The sequence below is a fragment of the Gadus macrocephalus genome, chromosome 13, assembly GCF_031168955.1.
Source record: "Gadus macrocephalus chromosome 13, ASM3116895v1".
Lineage (NCBI taxonomy): Eukaryota > Metazoa > Chordata > Actinopteri > Gadiformes > Gadidae > Gadus > Gadus macrocephalus.
The window spans coordinates 20,555,444-20,570,599 of record NC_082394.1 but is presented as its reverse complement, the minus strand read 5'-3'; the positions used below and the strand labels follow the sequence as shown (position 1 = coordinate 20,570,599).

Genomic DNA, 15,156 nt, shown 5'->3' with positions numbered 1-15,156 from the left:
GTGTGGCAGGTCCGGGCCGAGGGAGACGAGGAGGGGGATCGGGACGAAGGGGCTTCTAAGGTTCCCCTTGTGTTCTGCGTCCAGGCCGAGCACGCCGGCACCCGCACCTACTACTTCAGCGCAGACAGCCCCCAGGAGCAGGAGGAGTGGATCAGGGCCATGGGGGATGCAGCCCAGGTCGCCGCCCCGCCAGCACAGAGGTATGGCCCTCACACCACAGAGCTACAGTAGGACCCACAGAGCTACAGTAGGCCCCACAGAGCTACAGTAGGCCCCACAGAGCTACAGTAGGTCCACCACAGAGCTACAGTAGGCCCCACAGAGCTACAGTAGGTCCACCACAGAGCTACAGTAGGCCCCACAGAGCTACAGTAGGCCCCACAGAGCTACAGTAGGCCCCACAGAGCTACAGTAGGTCCACCACAGAGCTACAGTAGGCCCCACAGAGCTACAGTAGGCCCCACAGAGCTACAGTAGGCCCCACAGAGCTACAGTAGGTCCACCACAGAGCTACAGTAGGCCCCACAGAGCTACAGTAGGTCCACCACAGAGCTACAGTAGGCCCCACAGAGCTACAGTAGGCCCCACAGAGCTACAGTAGGCCCCACAGAGCTACAGTAGGCCCCACAGAGCTACAGTAGGCCCCACAGAGCTTCAGTAGGGCCCCACAGAGCTACAGTAGGCCCATCACAGAGCTACAGTAGGGCCCACAGAGCTACAGTAGGCCCCACAGAGCTACAGTAGGCCCCACAGAGCTACAGTAGGCACCACAGAGCTACAGTAGGCACCACAGAGCTACAGTCGGCCCCACAGAGCTACAGTCGGCCCCACAGAGCTACAGTAGGCTCATGTCTCACAACAACCTTCAGGTTCCTCTCCTCTGCTTCTTCTCTCCTCTGGGCCGTCCGGTTGGACAGACCCAGCCCTGAGAGCAGCCCCCCGGCCACAGAGCCCCCCCGCCCGGTCCCCACAGCTCCCGAGACCCGGCCGGAGCACCCGCCCCAGACGCTGCACCCGCCCCATCGGGACGCCCAGCTCCCCCCGCACCCCAAGGTGAACGGGACGGCGGCGGCAGGGACCCCCTCCCCCTCCACGCCCCGCCCCGACAGGGAGGGGAGGGCGAGCGACGTCAGGAGAGAGGGGGGGGGCAGAGCAGAGGTGCAGGGAGGCGGGGAGGACGACTGCGGCCCCGCCGGGGTCCGGGGTCCCGGCGCCCTCCCTGCGCACCTCGCTCGTCCCGGCCAGCAGTCCAACGGCTGGTCCCACGAGGGCCCCCCCCCGCCCAACGGCCCGGCCCGCCCACACGTCTCCAGGCAGCCTGCGCCGAGAGCGCCGGGCGACCCCTGGCGGCCCCCGCAGGGCCCCGGCGGTGACGGGGCCGGTGGGCCTCCGGACCCCCGGGAGCTGCAGGAGAACTCTGTGCTGAGGAGGGGCTGCTTGGCCCGGACCGACCCGGAGCGGCTCGCCCAGAGGAAGAGCTCCATGACGCAGCTGCAGAGATGGGTCAACCAGCGCCGTGGCCCGGCCTATGAGGAGCTCAGCAGGTAGGGGTCCCTGTGTGAATGTGTGTGTGTGTGTGTGTGTGTGTGTGTGTGTGTGTGTGTGTGTGTGTGTGTGTGTATGTGTGTGTGTCTGTGTATGTCTGTCTGTTTGTGTGCGTGTGTGCGTGTGCGTGTGTGTGTGTGTGTGTGTGTGTGTCTGTGTGTGTGTGTCTGTGTGTGTGTGTGTACCAGACTGTAGTGCATTGCACAATCTATTATTAAGCGTATATAGTAGGGGGTAACTTGGTTCTGGGGAAAGCATGCAGGTTTGAATCCCTTGTGTACGTGTCCGAGAGGTTTGAAGACCTGGCTAAAACTGGTGTTAAAACAATTGACTTAAAGAAGATGATGTTGTATGTCCTGGCACTTAATGTACGCACTCATTGTTTGACGTACGTCCTGGCACACACTATACCCTAGCTGTGTTGTGTACGGAGAATATGTTAACCTAGCAATTGGCGCTTGGAAGTTGTTCCTATGAACGTTCTTCCTGTACCGACAGAGATATACTGTTTCTCCTTCTTCTGACCGATGTACTTATTGTACGTTGCTTTGGATATAAGCGTCTGCTGAACGCCCAGACTGTTAAGGGATCTCCGTCCCTCCCTACAGCCCCACCCGCTACTACACGGTGAACCGGGGCGTGTCCGCCGATGTCTACGGGGTCTACGGGGGGCCCCCGCAGTACGGGGACGAGTACCCACCCCTCTACCCGCCGGGGGCCCGGCCCGAGAGCATCTGCTCCGGGGTGTCCGGGGTGGGCGGTGGCTACGACCGGCGCTGGACCCCCGAGGAGAGGCGGCGGTCCCTGAGGGACGGCCCCCAGGCCGCGCACTACGGGCCCCCCCTGGCCCGGGACCCCTGGGGTCCTCAGTACTACGGCGGGGGGGATCCCCTGGACCCCATGGGGGCCGCCATGAAGCGCCTCTCCATCCAGCCGCGGTCCCGCTCGGTGCCCAGGTCGCCCTCCTCGTCGTGCGGGGGCCCCTACTCGCCGGGGCCCCACAGCTTCGTGTCCCCGGCGCGGTCGCCCTCCACGTGCTACAACCCCGGGACCCCCAGGAGGTTGAGGGAGGAAGCCCTCTACGCAGACCCCTCCGTGTACCGGCTCAGGAGGTCCCTCAGCTCCCCAAAGGTGACATGGAGGGGAGGGTGTGAGTGTGGGGGTGAGTGTGTGAGAGTGTGAGGGTGTGTGTTTGAGTGTGTGAGGGTGCGTAGTTGTGTGAGTGCGTGTGCGTGTGAGTGCGTGTGTCTATGTGAGGGTGTGAGTGTGATTGTGTGTGTGAGTGTGTGTGTGTGCGTGTTTGTGCATGTGTGCGTGTGCGTGTTTGTTGGTGTTAAATGAGTAGAAGAACAACAATAACACCTCCTGCCAATTCTCCTTCCTTCCTCCTTCCGTCCCTTCCCCCTCCTTCCTCACCTCCCTACTTACAACCCACTCCTCCTCCACCCCTTTCCCCACCATCAGTATGACTACCCTGGTGACAGGAGGTCCCTAAACCAAGGATTATACTACTACAACAACTACCCTCCATCCCCCACTATCCACAGCAAAATGGTACGTGCCATTACGGAGCATGACATCACCTGAACGTACAAGTCAGCCTGCTGGAAAATAAATGATATATTGACAATACAGTACAGTACAGCATAACACTGACAGTATAGTACAGCGTAAACACTGACAGAACAGTACATTGTAAACATTGACAATACAGTACAGTACAGCTTTAACACATTACAATACAGTACAGCTTAAACACTGACAATACAGTACAGCATAAACTCTGACATTACAGTATAGTACAGCCTTTAACACATTACAATAAAGTACAGCATAAACACTGACAATACAGTACAGCATAAACACTGACAATACAGTACAGCGTAAACACTGACAATACAATAAAATACAGTACAGCTTAAACACCGACCTGGAGGGTAGGACAAAGAGTCCAGAGAACGACAGCCTTGACGTGCCGGCCATAGCTATGGTGTTTGTACTGATGCAGGAGCTGTCCTTTGCATTCCCTCTGCCAACAGTGTGCGTCTTTAATGTTCCCCAGTCTCTGTTAACCAGTACCAGCTGTTTCACTGGTATTACTTGTCTAGCATTTTATCGCCAGAATCCTAACCCACATCCAACTTTAGATGTTAACCTCACCCAGCCACCTGACCCCAGCTAGTGTGTGTGTTCTTCAGCTAACATACTAACTCTTTTTGCCTATCAATGGTGTTTCTGCATCTCTGTCACTGTTTCTGCTGCCTATCGCTGCTTGGCTGCAGGAGGAAATGCTAGAGCTGCAGCTCCAGAGGAACCTGGAGTATCTAGACCAGCAGGTAGGCGGAGTGTAGCAGCACAGCCTTGTTTCATCCCCTGTACTCTCAACAGCCCGCCGGCGGACTTGGATGGATGGTTGATTTCAGGAATTCTGAGCTCTCACCGTTGCGTGGCACTGTTTCATCAGATCTTACTTATCTGTGAATGATACCAACGCCTTGTGCTACTCCAGTTGTAAAGAGGCATCCCATTGTTTAAAAGGCACAGCCAGTATAATATGAAGTACAATATGAGAACACCATGTTATTCAAATTTTACTGATGAATAGCTCATTTCATCATTGTGCTCAAAATAACATTGGATGATGACCTGGCTTGAAGGACACTACACACCTGTTGTGTACTTGATTTATTATCATTCCACTGAAAATGAAAGTAGTGACTGTTGCCAAACAGCATGGTCACTCAGTTGCTGCCTTCCAAAAAGGGAGGTTTTCATCTAAAATTCTTTCCTTTCCATCTAACTGTATATTAACGCGGTCATCTAGTTCATTGCAGTATGTATTTAATTAATTTTAGTTCAGGTCTAATCCACGCTAAGTGGATGACAGAAGGTAGAGGGCAAAGGTCAAACATATAGAGCGTTGATTTCCTCTGGTTCTGAATGAATTGCCCTGGATGTGTTCACAGGGGCATCCCTTCCATGACGTGTACAGCAGGGAGCTCCACCCCACCCTCAAGCTCAACGAGATCGAAACCAGTGTAAGACCACACACACAAGAAAAAACAAGTGTTTTTTTCTCGCAGCTGCGTGCTCACATGCTTGACCAGTGAACATGTGTTAAAACATTTTTTTGATCTGACGTTTTCTGTTTATTTTGTTTGTTTCTGGGTTTTTCTCACATTATGCAGAAACTTTTGGGCCGTCTTTGTGAGCAAAACAGAATTCTGAAAGACCAAGAGGCTGTGGTCCACAGACTACGAATGGAGAAGGTACAGCAATTATTTCACCCTGTCAGCCCATGTTTGTGTACATTCTATGAGAAAAGCTCTTTATGCAGTTGACTAAATTATTTTACATTTGGCCTGGCATTGGAATTCTAAATGGTAAATGGTCTGCATTTATATAGCGCTTTATCTGTAACCAGTGGCCACCCAAAGCGCTTTACAATATTGCCACACAATCACCCATTCATACACACATTCATACACCGACAGCGGAGTCAGCCATGCAAGGCGACAGCCAGCTCGTCGGGAGCAGTTAGGGTTAGGTGCCTTGCTCAGGGACACCTCGACACACGCTAGGAGGAGCCGGGGATCAAACTAGCAACCTTGCGGTTACCAGCCAACCCACTCTACCTCCTGAGCTAGTGCCGCCGCCCAGGATTTTAACAAACACTAAAGATTTGTTAAATGAACTGCATGAGTCAAGGAGGAGGGTGTATTGATTCCTGGGTCTGTCTGTGGATTAAACCGGCTGTGCCTCGTGTCTCAGGACACCCTGGAGGGGGCGTTAGTGGCCACCCACCAGGAGATGGAGCTATACCACAGCCAGCCACTGATCATGGACAACCTGCAGTACAAGAAAGAGTCCCTGCAGAACCAGCTGATCAACATCAGAGGAGAGCTGTCCCAGGCCTCCAGCGTAAGACTGTGGCCCTCCTGCTTATTTCTGCTTGACCTTTTCACGGATGTCCTACCATGACCTCTCTGAACAGGGTCAATTCTTCGATGCTGCTGATGAAAAGCTGATAGGATTTTTTTTAACTCAAAATTAAACTCACAAAGCTAGTGTTCTAGACTTAGATTGACTTGACTTGTATGAGATCTGGTCCCTACATTGTGTGGAGTGTGTGTGTTCATTCGTGGTTTTCTGTTTGCCAGTCGTTGACCACTCTACGCATGGAGTTTGAAGCCTTGGAGGACGAGGCTAACGCCATCCACGGGGACCTCTGGGAGCAGCTGAATGCAGGAGGCCAGGTAAACCCGGCCCCCCTCCCAACCAGGACAAGGCAGTGGGATCACATGCCTAAAAGAGCCATCTCAGTTTGAACCAGCCAGTATTAATAAGTGGAATAAGTTAGTGTTTTGACCACATTAGCAATACACATCCGGCCGGCAAATAATTTCCTCAGCTGTAATTATGTTAGGAATCTAAATCGAATTGACTGATGAGTGGCCTCCGTGCGCACATTCATCTTGATTTAAGAGAACGGCAGATGGGTTGTTTCAAATTGTGGACAAGCCACTCGGGGTCGATTGTACACTATGGAGTATAAATTGCAGGATTAAATAATTGATGATTGTTGAAGACATGATTTCCTGGTAGCCCAACCGTAACATATTAAATCAAGTCATTTCAATCTGGATCACTTGTACTTATTGCTGTTCTCTCTTCGTTTCCTTCCTATCATTGAACATTTCATGGCAGAGTGAACTGGTTCACAGGCACATCCAGAAGGAGTTCTGGAGGGTACAGGATGTGTTGGAGGGACTGCACAAGAGTAATTCATCGAGAGGCACAGACACATCCAAGCACAGAGGTAAAAAATTTCATTCATAACAGACCTATTTCACAACGTAGGACAAACACAGGCTCATAACACTCGGATTGGTCTGCTGCTCTTAGCTACCAGGTAAACCAGTGAAGATAAGTCTGCTTCCTGTATCCCAGTACATAAAGGTAGTAGACCCATTCGTAGTGTTGTGATGATCTCTGATGATGGGGGGGGGGGGGGGTGGGGGTCTAATTTGATATGCATTACCCTATTGCAACGCTCCGTCTCTTGTCCTTCCATCTCTGACAGCTGCCAGCGGCGTTTCCGGTTCCTATAGCACCACTAGTCCGGCCAGTCCCATGAGCTCAGTAGGCCTCACCAGCCCTCTCAGTCCCTTCTCCCCGCTGCCGGCCTCCCAGCCGTCCCCCACCAAACCCCCGGGCCCCGAGGTAAGCTCCGGAGGACCCCTGCCCGCCTGCACTGCCAACCCTACACCGCCCGCCGGTCCCCGCATAGACTCTAGCATTCACCCGGACAGCTGTAGGCGGGCCTGTCCTAAACAGCGTCCCAGATCATGCTTTGACCCGCACCTCAGTCCCCGTCACGGGTCTGGTCTGAAACTTTGTTCAAGACCGAGAAGCTACAGGGAGCCTCACCTGGCTCTTCCTGATCAGGAATACTCCACTTCTAACATTCCCGTAGGGATGGCTATCACTGACCAATCTGAAATTACTCACACATCCCAGGAAGTCCATCGCGCTCTGAGGGAACCCTTGCAGAGGTTTGAGCCTCTGCTTGAAGAAATTGCCCAAGGCCCCAATTCCAGATCAGAGAAAGTATTCAACCAAAATATTCACCCAGTCAAAGCCAGCTCTGGGGAACTGCCAGGTTTCCTCCAAGAAGCATCCCAGTACTCAAGTGATTATAAAACGTGTTTCGATTATCAATCGTATCCAAGGCAGAATGAACCTGACCCCCAATCAATCAGTCCTACTGATCCCAGCCAGCAGACAAACGGTCAAAGGAAAGACGTCTACCCAGAATCCCAAGCTACAGTGTTAGTGAGCCACCATTACAACGATCTTAGCTACCTAGCATCCAAGAGACGCTTCTCTGACCCGGAGGAGCCTCAGCTTGTGCTATTTCAAGAGCATTATCAGGCTAACCTATTAGCAACTAACGATTGCTCAGATGTGTGTGAAACTTCTTTGGCCTACACAACTTTCAAAGCCGGTAGCCCCAAAGCACTTTACAAGCAGACGCAAAGTTCACACGCTCTGCACCAGAAATACTCTGTTGCACGACCCCTTACCTATCCCAACAATCAGCTCATCTTCGGCACTGGCGTTGAGCCTGTGTTCTGCTCTCTCGCTCCACAGTATGAGATACCATGTGACATATCTGGTCAACGCTTTATGCAGACACATCTTTAGGCCCGTGGGGCACAGCCTCAGTAAATGGTTTTATTCTAAAATGTTTTTTCCCCTTTGTAAAGTGAACAGCTAGCCCTCTCACTTTTGTACTGAAATGTACAAATCTAAATATGCCCTAATACTTCTCAATAACATATCGATATCCAACACAACATGTGATACTTCACAATGGTTTGGCTACCGTAGCTACAAAAATAACCTTGAAAATGTAATCAAAATCCCATTGGCCTCAATCTGTAGGTGTCTTGTTAGTTTGCTTCCTTAAGTGGCCTATTTGTCATTTAGGAGAAGCTGATTTATTTTCAACCTAATTTGTGGAAACGTTTGTCAATCAAAAAGGACCACGACAAATTTGGAGTCCGATATCCAGAAAAAAACGTGGTTATGCTATTCTCTTTTATACAACAGTTAGTTCCAACCAAGTCATTTGATTGGACAAGAGGCATTCCATGAGTGCTGATATAGCGTATGAGAGTCAGTGGAAGATGTTTGCCCAGTATTATTAGGCCAGTGCTAAATTGTACACACTGCTTCGTTCTACAGCCAAAATTTTACACATAGTCATTTAACTTTGAAAAACAATATGTATGTGTGAGCGTGAGTGAGAAAGAGTGTGTGGAGGGAGATTGATGAGGGGCCACACCTTTGAAGTGAATTCATTGGATCATGAGATCCTAAGACCCCTGAAGGCCGCGGGGCCGGGGTCCGCAGCATGGCCTCGTTCCATTCTGCAGCAGCTTCTCCTCGAGTCTTGCTGTTCTGCACACTGCCTGGCTTCTTACTCCTTATTCCTTATTCAGAGCTATTCTCTCCCCTCCTACTACCGCCTCCACCTCCCCCATTCCTCCCCCATCTCCTCTGCTCTCTCCACCTGCTCCCTGTCAGGACGTTGGTCCCCCGAGACCCCCACTCCCAGCGTCCTACTGCCCCTTGGAGTCCTCCCCTCCCTCCCCGCCTTCTGTCCCACCTCTGCCCTTTGACAGCGCCGCCTGGCTACGCAGCTTGGGCTTGGATGCCAGTGCGCTCGATGAGGACTCACAGCACAGAAAGGTATTCTGGGATGGGAGAGCGCTGTCAGGCAGCGGTATGCAGCCAAATGTCAAAAGTCATGCAAACCCTCCATCTATTGGTGCCTTTATCCACTGGGGGTCCTGAGAGGTCAGGCCTTCATTGTTCTCCGTGTTACGTTTATATCCCCCCCTCACGCTCCCCTGCTGCTCCAGCACCTGGCTGCCTCTGACTCCTCTCTCTCTTTCGTCTGAGTCTCATCTTGGCCTCAGATCTGCCTGCAACGCCTCTTTCATCACTATTAAACATGTAGAGTTCAGCTCACTAAAGTAAACTGGCTTATCTTCAACTTAAAGCAGTGATCTGTTTTAAAATCATCCATTGTCAATCATTTAGTTTGTCTATCAACAAACAGTTTGCCCACACGCTACTCGTCTCAATGTGTTTGTTTAAATGCAGTATAACGCACATGATAGTTTCTGTTTGTAGCATTTATTCTTTTGCTTTCATTCCAGATAACTAAGATAGTTAGATAAGTCTAACAGCAACCCAAGATAGTGCTGCTATTATCTAATGCAACTCTGGGCAGGGGTGGAGATCCCTCACAGCACTAACACTGTTAGCACTGTTTCAATAATTTCATTGATCCTTTCGCAGCCCAAATATGGTGAGCGGAGCAGTAAGAAAGATGTCAAGGATCAAAACGAGGAACAGGAGAGACAGGCTGGCATGAATAAAGGTAAAGAAGAAGTCTCACTGATCATAAAGAGGAGTTGATGTACATAGATCATACCAATAGCCACAGGGAATTGAATGAGTTTAATCCGTATGACACATGATCTAATCCAATTGAAGAATCCCCTTTTGATGAGTGACTTTAACCTTAAAGGCAGTGTCGGGATTTACCTTTATTAACCTGTATGCTGTTAAGCGTCTACCCTCAGCCATTGAGCTGAACATGTCCGCCTATGTTCTCCCTCTGTGCTGCAGTAGGCATCGTTCCTCCCAGGAGCAGGTCACCCACCGACGAGGCCCAGAACGTCGACGGGGTCTTCCGGCGACATCGGAAAGCATCCAACGGGATCTCAAGGGTAAATACACAGCAAGGAATCCTAACTGACGTGCGGTGGTCACCGCCTATATCTGCTCGAACAGGGTGCCTTTGGAACAGCTACAGAGGTACTCGTGATGACGATCAACCCTCTGCGTCCCCAGGAGCGACCGAAGAGCGCCGTGTTCCCCACGGAGATCAGGTCCAAGATGAGTGCGGAGGAGCAGATGGAGCGGCTCCGTCGGAACCAGAGCAGCTCTGTGAGGGACAAGAGGCGCAGCCTGAACCTGGCCGGGCAGACCGCAGGCAGCTACAGGGTGGTGGGTCCATGTGCTACCTATAAAGAGTTAGGTCCTCTGAATAGGAGGACATGGGGTAGGTAGGGGAGTGACTGGGTTAAAGAACTGGCACTGGTATTTGATATTGATGGGGAGCACAAGAGTGACAGAGACATACCTTGTAATCAGTAAGCAGTGCCTTCTCATTACCATAGCTTCTCTTCTCCTCTCCTCCACGCTCTTGTCTCTTTCCTCTCCTCTCATCTCCTTCCCTCTCTTCCCCTGTCTCCACCTCCTCTCTTCCCTCCTCTGCTCCCCTTACTCCCCCTCTCTTCTCCTGGGTTCTATTTACTTCACCCCTCTCCCCTTCCCTCCTCTCCCCTCCTCCACTCCCCTCTCCTCTCCTCCTCTCCTCCCCTCCTCTCCTCTTCTCCTCTCCTCTCCTCTCCTCTCCTCTTTGTAATCCTGTGTGTGTGTGTGTGTGTGTGTGTGTGTGTGTGTGTGTGTGTGTGTGTGTGTGTGTGTGTGTGTGTGTGTGTGTGTGTGTGTGTGTGTTCTAAGGTGCGGCGGAGGCTGACGGCCCATGAGGTGGACATCAAGGACCTCGAGGCGGCTGTGCGCGGTGAGGGTCTGGAGTCGCCCCGCGAGGAGATCGCCCGTCTGCGGCGCGTGCGGCTGGAGCCAGACCACTACGAACTGGACCACAGCAGGGAGGTGGGGAGCCTTCTAAATGGGTTTACAACCTGGGCTCTATTCAATAAGACCGGATGTTTGATTTCCAACCGATTTAGGTCCCCACCATCTTAGTTATTCTCACTTCGGTAGTTTTAGTAGTATTATTTACCTGGGTCCTGCGTTCGTGTGTTGCTGTGGCGTTGTATGGATGTATGCGTTAATCAAGGGTTTGCGTGGTCATCTAAGGACACCGTCAACACGGGCAGTGAACTTCAATGCGTTTTAAAACTTTTTCAGCTGCTGGCTCCGGACAAGGTGCTGATCCCTGAGCGCTACCTGGACCTGGAGGTCAGCGCCCCGCTCAGCCCCGAGGAGCAGAGGGAGAAGCAGAAGAAGGTGGAGAGGATCAAGACTCTCATCGCCAAATCCAGGTACTCTTGGTGATGCCAAACACGTACCGAAATCTTTGGGATATAATACGACCATGTAATCTGTCGTGGCTTACCATCACTGACGGTTCCTCTACCTTCCCTTAACAACCTCCAGCCTCCAGAACGTGGTCCCCCTGCTGGACGGTCCCACGGAGGGGGGCCACTCGGAGCAGCACCTCCAGGAGCAGGAGAAACGCATCGAGATCTCATGTGCCCTGGCTGCCGAGGCCTCACGCCGCAGCCGCCTGCTGTCCGGTGAGTTGGCCTTGAGCCCCTTAGTCAGAGGAGTGGAGACCAGCCGATGAGCCAGGCCCCCCACCTTGCCGTCCCCCCTCAGGGCCCGCCCTGCACCTGAGGGTTCTACCACCCTCCTGGAATCAAGAGTGATCCTTGATTAAAACACTTGGTTTACATGATGGGCACAGCCGTCTCAGACTTAGAAGCTCACCACATCCACTCTGGAGAATGATACGTCATGCTGGAATCCTAGAGTCTTAAAGGAAGGGAGATAGAGAGCTGACATCTTGGGAGAGAAAAACACATCACGCATTGAGGGGGTTGACTAGGGGTGATGTATGAGCCCGGCACGTGACAACGCTTCATTTGAGTTTTTGCCCGGACGAGAAGCTATCGCCGGTCAATCTAGAGTGAACGTTGCACCACCAACAATATGCTGTTGAAAATGGTTGGCAAGATCACGACGTAGAAGTGCGTGTTCTCAAATCATTCTCGATTTTAGGAGAGCTTCAAAGTGCTTTGGTGGTCACATGACTCACATCCCTCCACAGCGGGATCCTTCCGATTTTGCGTTTCTTTGAGTATGATCTCGTCCCTTCTCTATCACTTCCAGATGATACAGAAACAGATCAATAATTTTGTGTTGTTCGACTTTAATCCTCTCCCTATTTAATTTTGTATGTACTCACTCTCTAGCCTTCCTTTTCCCCCCCACCCCTGCACTCCCTCCCTTCAACCCCAGCCCAGTGCGTCCCGAGCCCCCCCACCTCCCCCACACGCCTGGCCCCTCCCCCGTCTTCTGCTGACCTCCCCGCCTCCGCCCACATCATGAGCGTATGAGCCCCACCGAGGTGAGTCTCCTGATGACCACATCACTCACCAGCCCTCCCAAAGCACCCCCGCCCCCCCCTCTCACCACGAGCACCCAACATGTTGATTCACTCAGTGGTAAAGGGACGATGTGTTGGGATTAGAGGTTCATGTAATTCTATAATGCGTGATGCTTTACATGCAGGTCGTTCCAGTTTTACAAGTGATTAAGACATGATGATGTCGTTCATAATGTGTGTAGACTGTTTAAGATTTCCCAGACAAAGCCCCAAACATACAATCACCCAAACATTGTGTACCATGACTTCTCTGATGTCTATAAATATGACATGGTGAATGCTAATGACCTTTGACCCTTCTACCCTTCCTCTGATGTGTATACATATGACATGGTGAATGCTAATGACCTATGACCCTTCCATCCATCCTCTAACGTGTATTAATATGACATGGTGAATGCTAATGACCTTCTACCCATCCTTCTCTTTATTTATCTGATGTTCTCCAAAAGCTCTGTCGCTGGCTGCCGTCAGGTTTGAGCGAGAATCTTTCTGAGGATTTGGGACACGTGGAAGAGGACCAGGGAACCATGGATTTATTTCTTCATCATGTTGTTTGAGGAGGTGCTTCTGAACGGCTTTGGCCTCTTCGAACCCAAGAGGCCAAAGCCAGCTGGAAGGCCTCTGCCTCTCAGACTCCCCCATGCGGGGGACACACATGTTAGTTTCACACCCAAACGGCCCAGAAAAGAGGAACGTCTCCTACATAGTTACCACTAATTATATTTTATTGATTGACCATGGATTGAAAACTAAAGATATACATGAATTAATGAATTCATTGATCAAATATGCAGACATTTGAAAACGTGTAGAAGGAGTCAGAAAAGCAGAGGTTTATCTAAAGACCTCTGGTCTTCATATATCTCCTTTCAGCTGAAAGGTCCTCAAAAGGGTCACTTTGTACTTTGTGAGACTGGGTTTTCTAAGACAGAGATAGCGCACTAGCAGGCTTACAGGGCCATTGACCCGAGCTGGGTCCACAAGGATCCCTGTTGTCGACCCCTGGAGATTTTTATAATGGTTCTACATGACAGTGCCCACACTCAGATTTTTTTAAAGGACAGAGAGCTTATTTTGAACGCACTATGAAGCCTAACTTAAACCTGACCCCCGACCCTTTTAAGCAAATGTCTTTTACACAAAACCTTTGTTAGCCTTTTTATATTTGCCTGAAGGAGCACCACCACCTCAATGGGAACCACTGTGTCTAGCGCCTGGAATACATGTTTATTTTTTATCTTTAAATTAGTTTAATTATATCCCTCATCACTTGTTAAAGTTCTGTGGACATACATTCATAATCTTCATGTTAAAATGTGACCACTGCTAGAGGAAATAGAAGTGACCTTAGAAATGTAAGTCTGCACATTGGGACATATGTGCACGGCTAGGCCAGCAGATTACAATACCTTCATGTCATAGTTTTATCTGAGAGTTATCATATCATATAATGTAGTGCCATATAATTCCTGTATATTTTGATAAAGAATAGATTTTAATCAGATTGATATTATGTTGACACACTGATCACAGAACATGCATTTCATCTTGATTTGGAGAACCTCTAAGAACAATATGTTTATTGAGTAACAAATGCCACTCAAGTTACCAGTCAAAAATACATACAACACAACCAACCCCCCCAAACCCCTATAAACCTACCAGCCATTGTCTTTGACAGTCAGGCAGTGGAGAGTTGATGGAAGTGTACCACAGTGCAGTGGGGTCGGTGTAGTGCTCCTCCGAGGCGTCCTGAGACCTTTGTGGTGTGTTGTTGTAACTCTTCGATTAAGAGATCCAAGGGCGTCCCAGACGGGGGGATGCTCTAGACTGCCAAAATCAGCACATATTTGAAATGCCGAGGGGAACCCATGGCTTGAATAATGTCTTTGGCTCTTCCTTCTCCTCCCCGCTGCTTCTCTCTGGCCGTCTGCAGCCTTCTGCTTTCATCAACCGACCACACGGCCCACGTTGAAGAGGACTTTGTAGGGAAAAGACTCTGAATCAGATATCTAAATCCAACAAAAGGGAATTAGTTTTGTCAGTCAGCGGTATGTGTTGAGAGAAGATTTCTATTTTTTTCTTGTCATATGAGAAATGGATTAATGTCACTAAAAGAGGCAGTGCATTATTTGTTTTAGATGTAGACATATTTAATGTCACCTTTTAGGTGTCAGCTGACAGAATCGAATTTTACACACAATTCAACAATGTTTAGCATTTTCACAACTAAAGCGGAGAAATTAATATTGATGAGATATATTTTTTTAATTTATTGGTTTTGAACATTGTCTTGTAACATGAAAATATTGGTATTTTTGGAGTAATTGGATTAGATGCATTACGAAATGCGAATTGGACTAGTACGTTTTGGATATTTGATATATAAGGTAGCATTTATGGCTGATGAAAAATGAAACTATTGGTCAATAATATTTCCCATTCCAACCACCTTCATCTTGATATCATTTAACCATTGCTACACAGAACTGCTTGAACTATGCAAACGTTAAAAATGAGTCTGCTTGTTTAAGAAATATCTTGCAATAAAGTGAATGTATACAAAGTGTTTCTCTAGAAGCTTTCGGGTCCCCACAGTATTTCATTTATAATAATACATGTCTTGCTGTCTGGAATGATTATCTTGCTGTTATTTTATTGATCATGATTATCACTGCCAAAAATATTGCTACTACTGAAGTTAATTGCTCAGCAAATCTTTCTCAATAGCTTTCTTTGTTTATATACCTTGAATGTGTTCCATCAAACCTAATGTATATCTGAATAATAAAGTCAAATAAAAACACATCAAAAGGCAGACTTTTTCACTT

General features: G+C 49.7%; 1 protein-coding gene and 2 long non-coding RNA genes across 19 annotated transcripts in view; 1 reads left to right on the top strand and 2 right to left on the bottom strand.

Moving 5' to 3' along the window:
• The window catches only part of plekha6 (pleckstrin homology domain containing, family A member 6), a 64,631-nt gene extending 50,759 nt beyond the window's left edge, over positions 1–13,872 (top strand). For 5 of the 17 annotated variants that reach the window (XM_060068190.1, XM_060068199.1, XM_060068205.1 and 2 more), the window contains 20 exons: positions 85–200; positions 918–1,544; positions 2,154–2,676; positions 3,010–3,099; positions 3,828–3,881; positions 4,512–4,583; positions 4,734–4,814; positions 5,317–5,466; positions 5,706–5,801; positions 6,253–6,364; positions 6,629–6,768; positions 8,638–8,802; positions 9,418–9,499; positions 9,751–9,851; positions 9,976–10,131; positions 10,651–10,803; positions 11,062–11,195; positions 11,311–11,450; positions 12,175–12,283; positions 12,775–13,872. In XM_060068190.1, the coding sequence (XP_059924173.1) occupies positions 85–200; positions 918–1,544; positions 2,154–2,676; positions 3,010–3,099; positions 3,828–3,881; positions 4,512–4,583; positions 4,734–4,814; positions 5,317–5,466; positions 5,706–5,801; positions 6,253–6,364; positions 6,629–6,768; positions 8,638–8,802; positions 9,418–9,499; positions 9,751–9,851; positions 9,976–10,131; positions 10,651–10,803; positions 11,062–11,195; positions 11,311–11,450; positions 12,175–12,272 (3,090 nt within the window). In that variant the 3' untranslated portion in view covers positions 12,273–12,283; positions 12,775–13,872. Of the gene's footprint in view, positions 201–917; positions 1,545–2,153; positions 2,677–3,009; positions 3,100–3,827; positions 3,882–4,511; positions 4,584–4,733; positions 4,815–5,316; positions 5,467–5,705; positions 5,802–6,252; positions 6,365–6,628; positions 6,769–8,637; positions 8,803–9,417; positions 9,500–9,750; positions 9,852–9,975; positions 10,132–10,650; positions 10,804–11,061; positions 11,196–11,310; positions 11,451–12,174; positions 12,284–12,774 lie in introns of all 17 variants that reach the window. The other 12 variants (XM_060068192.1, XM_060068200.1, XM_060068188.1 and 9 more) reach the window with 7 other exon arrangements.
• Positions 1–15,156, bottom strand: part of LOC132470079 (uncharacterized) — a 222,202-nt gene that overhangs the window by 88,971 nt on the left and 118,075 nt on the right. The window lies entirely within an intron of this gene.
• Positions 13,390–14,913, bottom strand: LOC132470076 (uncharacterized). The gene is made up of 2 exons (XR_009528584.1): positions 13,935–14,913; positions 13,390–13,872 (listed from the first exon to the last, which is right to left on the bottom strand). It is a non-coding gene; the product is annotated as an uncharacterized LOC132470076 (long non-coding RNA).